Below are 15,408 nucleotides of genomic sequence, written 5' to 3' on the forward strand. Positions count from 1 at the left end.
GAAGGCAGCTACACAGTTGGTGCAGGTAGATGAAGGATAAAACATATATTAGGAGTAATATAAACAATATCTTTACCTCTAAAGTGTAAGCTGGGCTCACTAAGGTCAGCTTCTACAGCCTTGATCAGTAGTTTTGGTCAGGTTGTTGTAATGCACTACTAACATGTTACCTGAGATACTGAAGCTACCTGTATTTAGGTGAAGGTGAATGGTCGTATGGCCAGAAGCCTGACTCACAGACGTCTCAGTGAAACCAAGCAAGCAGTGTATGTAGCTTATCCTGGACATCATCATACTGCTTATTGTTCCATCACTACCAGTAACAACTTCTTCCTCTCTTGTTGGATTAAGGGCAGACTGCTTTATTGGATCAATAGACCGCCTAGTGACACAAAGAGGGATTGCACAATTGCTATGGTCACAGCTTGCTGGTTAGCATGCCAAATTTAACTGCATGAGGTTTTTTGATGATTTTTTAAGGTACATTTCTTACAATTACAACATTTTCTTACAATACCAGAATGATTAAAGAAGAGAGAGTGTCTTGAGCTATAGAATTATAGCCCTTTTTTCTTATTAATGTTTTTGCACTCTTGCACTAAAAAAAAAAAGTACATTTCTGTATATTTTCATTCTCCAGCCTTCAGTGATGGTCTGTCTGATTACTAAAATGAAAATATGTATGCCTGAGTATGATCGTGTATTGGTCAATATAATTTTAGCTGTATGGTGCAAAATGTTCAGTAACAAATATGCAGTGTGTGCAGGAGAGAATAGGTTGGTACAAAAAGTGATATTCTTTTCTGTCTTTGACGCTCAGTTTGTCTCCCAAGTTAATTTGGCTGGTATGGGTCAACGACCCTGACCGCAATACCCTCCAAGACCACCCACCACCTATCACCCCACCCGATCTCCTCTGGCTGTTTATTTCTAAAACCCACTGGTGAAATTGGCTGATGGCTAATCAACATTTAGCTCCTCCGAGTGTGTTATTACACAGGAATTGATGGATGGTACAATTACACCCTGTGTCACTTAGCTAAATGGCTATGTAATTCTAATGAGTTTTTATTCAAACACTGACTAGTTAGCACAAGGAGAGCTGTGGGTGGGGGTAGAAGGAAAGCAGGCATGGAAAGGCAAAAGGAAGCGACAGTCCTATAGTGGAGCAGAGAAGAAGGGAGGATTAAAAAAGACGAGGATAGTGGGTAAAGACGATCATCAGGTAACATGATGAATGTGTGGTGGTCTTGTCGATGGGAATCAGTGGGAATCCAGTCTTGGTGGTTTAGAAGTGGAGCACTCAGTATATAAATAAGTTTATATTTAAATAGAGGAAACTGCAGTAGAGTGATGGACTAAAGATTAAAACTCATATACTGGACAGCAGAAATGTGACACACAGCTGTTGCTGATTAGTTATATGCAATGAATACACCATAAAAATTAACTGGTATGAGAACATTTACATTGTCTACTAATAAATACTTTGGATCAAGAGCTGCTTCAAGTCACTTCTTGTTTTGTTTTTTCCCCACTGCAACAAAGAAATCAGTTGTAGTGATGCTGCAGCCACAGTGCGAGAGCATAGGATTACTATAAGTTTATTGACAATAGAGCAGTTTGGTGTTGAACGTATGGCAGTATTTATGTTTATATTGTTATAGCTGGAAATGTTGGATAACAGGCAATCTGTCACCTAGGCTGACAACTCAAAATGAGTTCACATTTTAGAGGCCTGTTATGAATATCTTCCTCATTGATGTAACCTGCAGCCCATCAGCTGTTAATCAAAATGTTAATTTTTTTGACCTGACTTTCCTGATTCACAGATTAACATGTGTGCCTGTGGCTCTTTCACTTTGTAGAAAGTATTAACTAAATAAAACAGCCCAGTGAACTTTTGTTCAGACAGAACCGATCACTATGTTTTTTTTTGTTTTTTAATTCTCACTTTATGTGACCATTTTTGTTGTTGTAGTTTTTTTGTGTGAAATTGCAGCATTAGTGGGTGAGAGGACTAAAACCAACTCTCTGGCTGCAACCTTGACAAGCTGGTACAGAAATTAGACAATAAACTGTATTTCATATGTGCATAAACTGAATAGACAGAATAAGCTAACTGACTGCTAGTGACATCTATAACAAGCTTCTATACCAGTTCTATAGCTGACTGCTGGATGCAGCAACTGAACTCATAAAGAGTCAGGCAAGGTCAGACTGGACAGCTGGGAAGAAGGACTCCAGAACAAGAGTTAGAAAGCTAAAAAGCTAAAAACAGAAAGGCTTCGGGAGCTGACCAAAAAAAAAAAAAAAAAATCCAAGCTTATCATCACAAATATGTGTTTTTCAGTGCATGCTGAGCTTGGAATATAGACAAATAATGTAAATAAAGTTATTGAAAAAGCATATTGTCCAGCATAGCCAGCAAAAATTATGATTTAAAAAGTTTGAGCAACAGGGGAAAAACAAAACAAAACAAAAACATGCTAAGAATAATATAAAACAACAGGTAGAAAGATGACAGTCTCACTGTTCGCAAAGCAAGCCAAACCCACAAGGTCCCTCATTATCATGCATAGACTTACCAGCACATGGTGAATGCTTAAAAAGTGTGTGTGTGCGTGTGTGTGTGTGTGTGAAGGGAAGGTGGGGGCCTACATAAAGCCAGAGAGGATTATATGTGCTGGTGGCTGTTTTCAATAACTAATGTTATCAGTGAGGTTTTGTTAATGAGGAGGACAGAATCGGGTTCCAGAGGAACAATTCTATGTCCATCTAAGCCTTAACACCTGCCATTCTTGAAAAGGACTCCCTCATCTAAGTCGCAGTGGGTGGAAATTGATTTCGATCCTCCTGAGAAGTTGGTCTATATTATTCACCCTTTTTTTTGGCAGGCTGCACAGGGAGGTAGATATGAAGTTTGAAAGGCATCAGAGAGGCAGGGTGGGCTATTGTCACAGCCCGGTTCTGCTTCTCCTCTCGACTGCTGCTCTATTCAGTCTGGCACTGCTACGTTACGATAAGTACTATCACCTCCGGTGTGTGTGTGTGTGTGTGTGTGTGTGTGTGTGTGTGTGTGCTGCAGTGAGACTGTCTCATGCATACTCCAAGACAGCATGCTTTTTAAAGCAGTAGCTTCTAAATGATCGGAAGCTACCGCTATTTTCAGTAATACATTAAATAGCAGCATTACATTTAGGAAGAGTTATTCGACCCCCCATATACTCTGAAGATCACCATGCTAACACTGTAATTTTAAAGATGGAGTCAAGTCCCATTACGAGAGGTTGGTGAGATGAATGAAATGTACTGCTCTGTAATTTCACTCATCACTCCACACTGTACCCATCAGGAATTTACAGAATGTGGTCTGTAAAAGATGTGATGTTTGGCAATGGGAAGAAAAAAGCTAAAAGCAGAAGCTACATGTTTCTGGCAGGAAGTTAAATAGCTGAAATGGCCACATGATGGGAGTCTGAGGCACATATACAGCATGCATTCCTCATACTTCATTCAACATATTGCTGATTGCATTTACATGAGCTGATAAAAGCAACAAAGACCCTGTTCACACTGAGGAAATCAATCCGACTATAGAGCGGGATTCGGGCCGTATAGCTGGATTGGCTCACATCTGGCTTAGGTCTGAACGCAAATGTGGCTAGTGAATCCCGCTACAGACACTATACTTCCAGTTTCAGAGGGACAGTGTATTCCGGATTCAATCCCACCTAGCTGGATTAACTTTCTCCAGGGTGAACGGGGCCAAAGTTTGATATATTTTTAGTTTTTATCAATTAACCAAAACATAAATAAAATCTTTTAAAGATATTTATTTATATCAACTATGTGTCACAAAAACTGCATCCTGAGTTCGGAATGAAGATCTTGTAGATTAAGATGTTTAATTGTGTGTGGAGTGACCGTAAGTTTCCCATTCACATTCACTGAGGAGAAACAGCAAGTTTCCCTTTTCACAATAATGGCCATTACAGAATAGCACAGCTTTAATTGCCTTAAAAAGGGTCTACAGGTCAGTACTAATGGAAATTGTGTTGCTTAAGTGATGGAAAATAGTGCAAGTAGAGGAAATTTCTATTATCCTTCTTTACTCGTGTATGTTTTTTTTTCCCAAAACAAAGACATTTAACCTCTTTTTTTCTTATTTCATTGCTGCAACAATGAAGATCGTTTCTACTCGAGAACAAAAGGATAGCAGCTAACAAACAGCGGGAAGGGGGCCAAGCTATCTGTCACACGACAGTGTAACGTCAGCGCACAACATTTGCAGACACAGATATTGTTAACTGGTGTGGTCAGTTTGAAGGAACATGGTTGTCAAATGAATGTCTCAATTTCAGAAACAAACCAATACACACACACACACTTATGTGACATACATGCAAATAAATAACAACTCATATAGAAATATACACAAACGTGACATATCATCAACTTCTGACTATCAACAACTGCTTTTTTTGCTTCCCCTTAAGGATGCAGCATCATTCATTTTCAGGCACTGCCGTCTCCGTATCTCACACATTCATCTTTTTCACTGACAAGCCATTCATTTGGATACTGTTGCAGGTGAGAGAGGGAACGTGGGATATGAAATACAGTCAAAACATTGAAAGCTGCACCCACTGTCACCCAGGAGTGGGATCGAGTCCCAGAGGTTTCAGACTCATTTATAAATGTTGTTTTAGGCATTAAAAACAGGGAAATGGGTGTACCATTGTACCATTACACACATTTTACAAGGAAAACAGCTCACATGTGGTCGCCATTTTCGGCTGCCGTTGGCACTATGAACACATATGCGACTGAAGAAATACGCTCAAGGGTGGGCAAATTTCCTGGTGAGGACAGAGTGTTTAAACGTTACTCTTCTTCCACCAACAATGCCTCGCTCCCATTCATTGTGGATGGATGCAAGACTATATCTTCTGTGTCATTGTTTAATTCATGGCAGACTGGTAGACTTTAACAGAACTCCCTATCCTCCTCCTAAGCAGCAAATCACATTCTAGGACTCTCATATGGCAACAACCAAGACCCAAACCACAACCTTTTCCTAGACCTAAAGTTATTCTGATGCTGTGACTTCACCAGACAGCTGTTTAAAAGGGTCCTCAAGTGTGAAAATCAAGCACAATAAAAGTCTCCACCGATCCTTTGTGCAACCACAAGATAATGCACTATTGTGCATGTTGGAGTGTAACAGGATGAAGAAAATGTGACCAAGGGTCCATGTGTGACAATCTGGGTGAAAGAATGTGTGGCTCCCTCTTGCAACAGCAGGTTTTTTTTCTTTATTTTGTTGGCTGTCAAGCCCACCTTCAGGTAAACGCTGTTTTACAATCACCTTGTAACCACTACTCTTACTTTCCATGATTCTAGAGGCAGCAGGGACTCCAACAAAAGAAGTTGTGGTTACAATTTATATGTGTGTCTGATTATGGCCATCCAGGTGTGATGAAGTCACACAGTTGTACAGTTGTGCAGAAATCGTCAAAAAGTTAAAGTGTAAAGACGGGTGTGAGATGAGAGTATCTGTAGTTTGCCTTCTCTGTGCTGCACAGCCTGTAAATGACTTCCTGTTCAAACTCTTTTCACCTGATCTTTCCCTCAGCAACCTTTCTCCTCAGGACTCCTTCCTCTCAATGGTCTCACTTCCAGCCCCACACTGTCCTTCTTAGTGTCAAATTAAAGTGATGGAAATGAACTTTAGGAGACGCTAATTGCAATTGTCAATCCAATCTAGGTCGGGGCTGAAAGACAGGGGCTCCCTAGCACTTCATCAGTCTTCATTAATATTGAAGGAGTTTGCTGAGGAGCAGGGGGCCAACGTAATCTGCACTCATCTAACAGTGCATCAGAAATTAGGAAGCTGGGGAGGTCAGTGATGGTGCCTGAGGGACAAATATGCCAGTCAAAAAGAAGCATGAAGAAAGATGTCAGAAGACAGGAAAAGAATGCAGGAAGAGCTGCTGCGTTCAAACACTGGCATGCACGTATCCCTTCAGGGCAGTAAAACTGTACATTATTGAGTTTGAGTTAAACATATTGAATTTTTCAATAAGATCAGGCATAACAACACAGCACAATCCCTTTAAAAAAACTTAGTGATAGAAGGAAGATGGACTGCTTTTGTTGTCAATTTGTAACTTTGCCACACACACACGCAGTCAATACAAGTGCTGCCTGGTCACTCCACAGCAGGGTTTACAGACGGCTGATGCCCACAGATCCAGATGGTCAATCTGACTTCTCTGGTGAGGAGAACCTATGCTTTATTAAGTTTTTTTATATATTAAGTTTCAGTGTTAAGTTTACTATCGTCAAGCCAAAGTTTTGACACCTGAAACACAATTCATGTGAGGAATGATAGCTGTTCTGTATTGATTGATCAGCAGCTTGTTACTGATGCACAGATGATACTAAAGGCTAAGGTTCACACACTGTTGCCCCTCACATGTGTATAATATTGAATCATTTTCTTGAATAAATGAATGACAAAGTAAAATATTCTTGTTTCATTTGTTTGATCGGGTTCAGGACAGTTAAAGTTTTGGGTCATATTTATGCAGAAGTACAGAAAATTCTAGAGCTTTTCAAGCAGCACTGTATATTTGAGGATGTGTAGCATGGTCATCACATAGCCTGATTAAAACACATACAGATTTCTTTTCCCCTTTTTTTTTTAAATCTTTGCTGCCCCTTTTGACCAGGACACAAACAGAACATCCAGCATTAAAGGTATACATGTTAGGACAGAGAAACAGCTTAGGTCAGACCCACTGTGCTTTTCCTTAACCCCTGCTGTAGCAAAATGTTTGCTTACCCCACCACAATCTATATCAACCCATAACTGGCCAACGTGCACTCTAAAGAAAAGTGAGGTCAAGGCAGTTGGGACTGAGAAAAAAAAAAAACCTTGCTGCCTATACATCGTCTGCCCAAGCTTTAAAAATAACTGGCTTCTCCAAACTAAAGTAAGCAGATAGCTTTAATCTCTGGTCACCCTTTAGTCTGTTCCTGCTCACTGGTGCAGCAGTGCTTGCTTTCCATCTGGCATGCATCACTGTGACAGCTGAGAGTTATTTGAACAAGTGCAGGGTCAAGTGAACACTTCATACAAGTGTCACGGAGGACCCCATTAGCAGACCACCACCATCATTTCCTAGAAGCCCCCCTTTAGTGCATAGACGTTGGAGGATTAGAAAAAAGATTTGAAAAAAAGAGAGAAAATTAAGTATTTATTAAACCTTCGTTACACCTTTGTTGCTTTGTTCTTATTGACTTCATATGCAAAAACTTATTTATATATATGTATATATATATAAAGAAATGCCATACAACCTCTTATTTCTTTTCTTCACATACACTCATACAAACAAGGCCCTATTAAATACCATGTTAAATTGTTCAATTTGCAAATGATAATTCCATAATTTATTTACAACTACAGCAAAAGAAGCGGGAAGTCAGTGAACTGGCGCTGGGCTGATAAGCAAACTGATCACCGCAGTAATACTTTGGGGGGGATTACATGTTTACTAATGGTAGCAATGGCAAGACAAACAATCCGATCTGACAGTGTGGTTGTGGGCTCCTACTGAGATTCAGAGGAGGGGAGGAAAAGGGAAAAGATGAATATTTCATTATCGCAGATCTGTTTGTGCGCTCACACACACGAAAAGTCACATGGAAAGAAAAAAAAAGATGTAACGTGTGCTCTCTTCTGTGTGAAGATAAAAAAAATAAAAACTGTTAAAATGTGTTGAGCCAGGTCCTGCATGTAGTTTAATTATGTTATGCAAATGTTATAACAATAACAAAGGAAGAAGATCCAAAGGAATAAGGGGTGATTTAAACACTGAGTATGTAAACACAGCATGTGGTTAAAGCTGTGTGTGAATGTGCATATGTGCCGGAACAGAGAGAACCTCAGTGCTGAAATGCAGTTATTAATCACAGCGCGAGCGTTGATTCATCTGTCGTGGAGGCAGTTTGGAAGATGGACTCTATTTACTGCTAAAGCTGTTTGAGGGGCTTTGGGAGGCAGCCATCAATCTCTTGGCTATCTTCAAAAGAAGGAGCCAATGCACAGGCATCAGTTTCAATCACCTCCCAGAGACAGGTGGTATGGTAAGCTGCTGCACAATAGTTTTTTTTTTTCTTTACTTCTTCTCTCACCTCAAGGTGATTTCTTTCTTTTTTTTTTACCCTCCCTGGGGAAGCATGTTATTAATGTGCTTTATCATAATACTAATAAAATTCCCTAAAAATACAATCTGCCCCCTGCCCTTTTTGCTCCCTTGCTGTTTGGCACCCTGTGTTCCTAATTAGCATCTTCAATTAACCCATATTAATTGCAATCCGTGGAAAGGTGGAGGAACCTCTGTGCCACGGGAGGGGGGGGGGGGGGGGGGGGGGGGTTTGTAAATGACTGGTGGTGTAATAACGACATGTAAATAGAGGATTGTACTAATGCACTTTCACCTCACACCTTTATGTGATGGTAGGTTGTTCGGATGGCACATCTAAAGTGAAACCGGATGTTTCAAAGAGTGCTTTGCTCCTGTGTAGTTAAACAACAAGCACACTGTTCTTTTTAACAGCATCACTTCTCCTACTACCATTTTTAATCTAAGTCGGTGGGGCCTATTACCTCCGCAGGTGTCTAATCGTAGCACTTTAGCATCCATTGCTCCCTCTTTCTTAATATCGTCTTGGTTTTGTTTTGCATCATAGAAGTTGTTTTCAGAATTGCTCTCCACGAAGCAGAACACTTAACTAACTTTTAGTGCTTTGATCAATCTTGATTTTTCTGTTCAATATAAATACCAAGAGAAGAAAAGTTGCCCCATTAGCTCCTACCTGATGTAAACTAATTATTTTGACATATTAATGTTGAATCGTGGCTGCAAGAGGGCAAATTAGGAAAACACAGCTTGCGTTCTCTGTGAAGCCCCCTCAGCCCAGTCCATTCACACAGCAATGCTGGCCGATTAATACAGTCAGCAGTTTAGTGTAACACCGGGGAGCTCCAGGGTCCCCCAGATATACTGGAATCAATTGGAGTTGAATGGCGTGAGCTGTTCAGAGTGCAGTCAGTATGGTCCGGGGTGATGTTCATGAGAAGTAGAGTGCAAGTGCAACAGGAGCAAGCTGATTGCACACAAAAAAAAAAAAAACAGGCTGTGTTTTCCTCCCTCTACATTTCTCTGCAGTAACCACCTTCTAACCTGTCATTACCACACTATTAAATCCACAGCTTCTGAGGAGCTGCAAGCTGTCATCAGCTGACACTGTGTTTGCTTGTGTCCATCAAATAAAACTAGGAAGCACTTGTGTAATTCTGTCTCAGCTCCCTGAGCCAAATATCTACATCCTCAGCATTAGAGAAGACCTGCCCAAGTCATTTAACCTTCCTCTGCCTCTCATAGACAGCCTCACTTGGCTGACCTGTTCAGTACATGCATTTAAAGCTATGTAATGCATGTGTAGGGTAGGTTTTCCACTTGTTCTGTCCATTATCCACACTTAATCATAAAAGCTTTGCAGGATCAAGTTATTTCATTTTTTTTGATTATTCTCAGACCACAATGGTGCGAGCACACAATCAGTTAGACACTCTGAGAAGAGAGGAATTCTGATTACCCCTGATTAGAATAACACTCCTCACTGCCTATCATTGGCTATGAGGACATTAATCTGAGTGCTGATTGGTAGAGACAGATCTGAGTACATTTTTTAAATATATATGTTTAACAAAAAAACCTGCCAGTAAAAAACACATATTTAGCTTAGGGTTTAGTTCTTACTCTGAGGAAGGTCAGGTCACGACTTCGGTCAATGCTTGTGATCTCAAGGTTGCCCATCACGACTTCGCAGTTCTCGTAGTACTTCCTCAGAGTGCGGTACTGCTGCTCCAGGTCCGACAGCGTGCTCAGCTTGTTCTCTGTACCAGCACATACTAGGAAAACAAAAACAGGGACAGAGAGATCGGAAAGTCTTAATACAGAGTTATACACGTGCTGCAGAAAAACTAAATCTACATAACTCCATAGGTCCTCCGTTTGTTGTGGTCAGGTGAGGACAGGAGGCCACTGGACCCCGCTGCAGGTCACTTTCTCATTCCATCACCCACTCAGTGCCCACCCCACAGGGCAGGATGAGAGCTCTTTAGTGGCTAGCTGGGCTCCTTACTTGACAAGTAATTAAACACAACCATTTCCACCCATCACACACCTTGCCCACCCAACACGACACAAGCCATCTGCCCAGTCAGCGGGTGTAGCACAGTCTAGCATGAAAACACACACATATGCTTACATAAACACAAGCTCAGAGAAAAATTAAAGATATAACATGCAAAGTCTCCACTACTTGACCAACAGCGCAAGCCATATTTACTGCATGGTGCACTTTTGTAAACTTGCCGATTTGTAGCCAATACATACGGACAGTGACACTTGCTCTTTTGTAGCGTCCCTTTCATTTGTATTGCCAAAGCAGTGTGCTTCCTCCCACCTGCAGCCTCTTCACGCTTGATGACAGAGAAGCCATCACTGTGACGGAGAGGCGACGGGTCCTTTCCTGTGTCTTGTCACACTGTCACCCATGAGCTGTTACCTCTCTGTGTGAACACCTCCACCTTGAAAGATCTTTACTGGCGCTTTGCATTTTAATCCAAGATCTATTACATATCCTACTATGCACTATACTGTGCTCTCCATTTTGTACCTTATATCCCCCTCGGCCCAAGCCGAGTGCAGTTTCCCTCTCGGTTAGCAATAAGCTAGACTAAACTCATTTACGTCCTATTCTTCACACAGGCACAATGTGGCAAAATCTATTCCATTTCCTCTTCACACTTCCCATTACACAGCAGATACACGTGGGAAAAAGAAGATTCAGCCTCCGGGCAACACAGGCTGCAAAGACAAATGGGATTGTGTTTAAATACTTTCTCATCTAAGCAGATATTAGATAAGTGGAGCCATCCCAATGTGACCCGAACAATGCGTGTATGAGCTGATTCTGATTAGCAAGGTTGCACATAGCATACCGCGCTCTTCAAAAATGATGTATAGCAGACCTGGGTGTTTTCAATAACAGTTAGCGTGGGTTTGAGGGGGTGCGGGGTGGGGGTGCTGGGTGGAGGTGGGGGGTCATAAAGTGAAGATAGGTGTAATAAACTGTTATTGCACCCTTGGGGCAGGGCGCCGAGATCAGAGGAAAGGGCTATTGTGGCATGTGATGTCTGGTGAAATTTACTTTTTTTATACCTATTTGCTTCTTCCAGCATACCTCAAGCAAGCCGGCTGACTTCTGAAAGCTGCCTGATAGAATCTGAAGTATGTATAAGTATTTTTTTTATTTTTAATTGTGTGATTTCTAATGAAACACTATGAAATGCTAAAGCTCTACATAGACTTGAGATGTAGAACGACCTGTGTGGTGTGGAGCGCTTACAGAGGGACATGCAAACTGTGGCAAGTTTACTGCAAAGCCTGGTGATCCTGCTGAAAATTTGTCTACATGTGTGTGCATGAATGTGGGCAGGCTGTAAATAATAGACCTCGGGATATATTTTCCCGCTCTCACTGCATGATCGAATCCATTTGTCTCCATGCTCAATAATGTTGTGAGCCTGCACATCGCAGTAAAGGTTGTATAAAACATTGTCTCTGCTCTATATATTGGCCAACCTGCCCACCCAGGAGTGCATGAAATAAGACACTGACTGTTTAACATACTGTCTAGGATGCAGGAAAAGACTGCATGAACAGATGAATCTTCATATTGTTTAAGGCTTACTGTTGTTCCATAAAAGAAAATCTATCTTATCTGTTTGATGGATTTCACTCTCTGGCACACTTAAAGCCGAGAATGCCAATGAGATCCACTGTCTTTGTTCCACATGTGTAGAAAATGTGCCCATGTAGGTAAATCAATTTCATTTATTTTCAGGGAATTTCATCTCAGAAGTGATAGATTAAGGCAATGAATCATATTTTATTATTATTTATTCTAATTTGTGCAATTAATGAGATTATGACCCAATGGGCAGAAATACATCTATTTGTACAGTAAAGTTTTTCTGCTGCAATACTTTCACACAGACAGCCAGCATTTGAGTAGCCAAATAAACCAATACTGCATATTTATCAGATAAATAAACGGATAGCTCCAGTCACAATGCATCTATCACTGTCTGACACATTTGCCGCAGTCAGCAAACATTCCTTCACAAAAAGCCAAAAAAAAAAAGGTCCACAAACAGACTGCCGTGCCCTCCAGCTGCATTTTCATCAATTTTAATTTAATAAATACCCTTATCAGGATTACATACACAATACATTGCCAAGATTTCTGCCCCTTTCCCTTGTCAGGTAAGTGCTCACAACTTCATCAATAGTGCCTTGTGCGATTATTGAATGCCTATAAAGTTGGCAAGTCGCGGAGGTTTATAGGCTCCTGTCAGTGAAGCCAGCAAAAGGTCATCCCAATAGCCAGTAACTGACTGAATTAAATAAAGTTGCAAATGTCACTTACATAAGTAAACACTGTCAATAGCTGAGCCTGGCTATCGTGCCTGGAATAAACAGGAGGAAAAAAAAGAAGCTGAAACATTGCCATGCACTGTGCAGAATACTACAACGTCTGTCAGGCACGCTGAATAACATAACAGCGTTTGAGGTCGGAGTCGTCCTTTTGTCCCTTAATGTCCCCCCAGATGAGCTACGGTGGCTAAGTATGAGTTACAAGCCACTGCTTCTGATGGTAATCATGGCTTAGATTATAGTCCATCTGCTGAGCGGCTTAATAAGCATCAGAAACAATAACTAGATGAGTGTTCGTGATGACGGCATGGTCCAGTAACACTAACCTCTCGCTGCCCTCTGAGCTCTGGTCACCTACCAACAATGCTGTCGCTGTCTCCATATGGTCGGCCATAAATTAGCATTCGTGCCCTCACTGGTGTGCACTCTGCCAACACCTTGTGGGAAATTTCCACAGAGGATAGCTTGCAGCTGCCAGTGTGCACCCAGGGCTTACACAGGCTGACTGCAATGCATACATCTCATATACTGCAAATTATTACTAATAAGTGGCCCATGATCGGCCCCACATCCTCATTAAAATGTCTCCTGTTTAAACAAGCGAACTCTGAATAACAAGCTAAAAAATATCAAGTTTACCAAGTTAGGTTCTCGATAAAATGGCAAATCTATGGGTGACGCTACAGAAGGTTTGTGCGTCTGTATTTACAGTCTGTAGTTACAACTAAGATTGGATCATCCTTCATCACACACAACACAAAATGACATGCACAAACAAACAGGCTTGGTGATGACAAACGACTTGAATTGGCATTTTATTACTGTTAAACCATCTCACAGTTTGATCTAGGTCTCCAGCTAGCTTTTCAATTTGCATTCAATCCATTTGATTTTGAAGCACGAGGAAGTTATCTTAGAGACTGCTGTGTCCACACTTTTGTTGTCTTAACGCAACTTATTTCCCAATCAAGTGTTCAAAGGAAACATTTTTGTGGAGAATTGGTCCAGATACGACACCTAGACTTCACCCTGGTCCATTTATTCTCTCTGACCACCTTGCTCTCAGTATTTTTCTGGGATTTAAAGTTGTCTCCAGACAAGAAAAATCCAAGTCACAGGGGAGTGATTGGCTGACACTGACACACATCTCATTACCCCAAATCCTCCAGCTTCTTCTTGACTGAGTGCACTGCTGACAGTAGGTATATTGAAAAGCCTTCCAGAGCTTACACTGACCAGTGGAAATGTTTTTGAGTTTTCATAACTCTCGGGTTTAGCTTATCCTCATAATACACAAGCTAGAACGTGAGTCCATTTGTATGATAACTAGGCGAATTATTAGAATGTAAAATCAAGTTTTATGATTCATTCAGTTGGCATGCACCATTTCAGAAAACGCAGCTTTGCAACGATGATTGATTGAGCTATTTTCCCAGTCATTTTGTCTTGTTTATTCATTGAAGATTAAAGAGTACTGCGAAGTTCTGACTGAGCGCGTTTAGAAAAGCAGGTAATTACCATGATAGCTATGGTTATGAGTGACAATTGTGTCGCACCGGTTGCTTTGTTTCCCTGGAAAAACAAAAAAATTTCCACCTAATTTGGACTGGTTTAATATTGTAGCACTTCATCTATAAAAAGAAAATTAACATTATTATAGATTTCCCAGCTGTCAATTTACATATTGCAATATTTTCTGACAGTTAGAAAAAAAGATTAAATTGACTGTCTAGTGTATGCTATATGCATTCTGTAATTTGTGATTACAGATTGCATACGACTGCAACTTTCCATTATCAAAAGTTGTATTTAAACCAATCGCAGCTCCGACTGTCGCCATGTTGGCAGCGTCACAGTCCGCCTAAACTCCAAATACAGACAATGAGGTGGAGCATGAGTAGTGAGTGAGTTATAAAAAATAAAATAAAAAAAGTACATATCCCCCCCTGTACAGTTATCACTAAAAAAATATATCACTTTTGAACCCATCTGCAAATTTTAATACTTTCACCTTGGCTTCAAAATTATTATGGTCCTAGTATGGGAATTTAAGTCTGAATCTTGTGGATCTTCCAGTGATGTACTTTTGTAGGTCTGTTGGCTGTATGGAAGTTAAGCACAGGTGCTGCCTTATCAATAAGGGTTATAAATATCAGGTTGAAATTGGTCTGAACATCAGTAGTGGTCAATACACTGCTAAAACAGCTTCCTTTAATTTTGTGAAACTAAACAATAAAATAGTATAAGACAAAAAAAATCTCAAGTATATGTGATTTTTTTTTTAATTCAATAATTAACTTAAGGACAATTGTCCCAGCACAGGACTGCATGACCACCAGCTGCTAAGACCTCACTGTGGTACCAATTATACCTCAGCCACTGGAGGGCAAAAATGAGCAGGGGAAAGTTGCTGACATACAACAAGATATGCATAATTTATGGCACATTTTATAACCTAGGAGCATCAGAAGCACCTTCCCTATTCTATCCACAGCCTTCATTATCAGCAAAGAGGTTGGATATTTTCCTTTACTGGAGGAATCTGCTGATGCTCTTAACAAAGATGGAGCCAGCCTGTGGAGGGACCCTAAGGCCTGCTTTGGGTGCTTTATAGTGTGCCCACTAACACTGTGTGGTTTTAGTGCTTGGTTTTTAATGGGAATGAGGTGGATGATTAACCTCCTCTGTGATGAGCCAGGCAAGACTTCTCAAAAAGCAAGTGTATGACAAGCTGAGCATGTCGAGCAGAGACAAAGAGTAGACCCCCTTTACCAGGAACCTTTAACGTGTTACTGTAACAATATTTTGATTGTGCCGAGAAGGGTCA

The 15,408-nt window shown here is 40.8% G+C and overlaps 1 protein-coding gene across 1 annotated transcript in view; it reads right to left on the reverse strand.

Moving 5' to 3' along the window:
* erbb4b (erb-b2 receptor tyrosine kinase 4b) overlaps positions 1–15,408 on the reverse strand; it is a 240,689-nt gene that overhangs the window by 116,790 nt on the left and 108,491 nt on the right. The window contains exon 2 of the mRNA XM_028393608.1: positions 9,837–9,988. Coding sequence (XP_028249409.1) covers positions 9,837–9,988 — 152 coding nt within the window. The remainder of the gene's footprint in view (positions 1–9,836; positions 9,989–15,408) is intronic.

This window comes from Parambassis ranga, chromosome 21 (assembly GCF_900634625.1).
Source record: "Parambassis ranga chromosome 21, fParRan2.1, whole genome shotgun sequence".
NCBI classification, from domain to species: domain Eukaryota; kingdom Metazoa; phylum Chordata; class Actinopteri; family Ambassidae; genus Parambassis; species Parambassis ranga.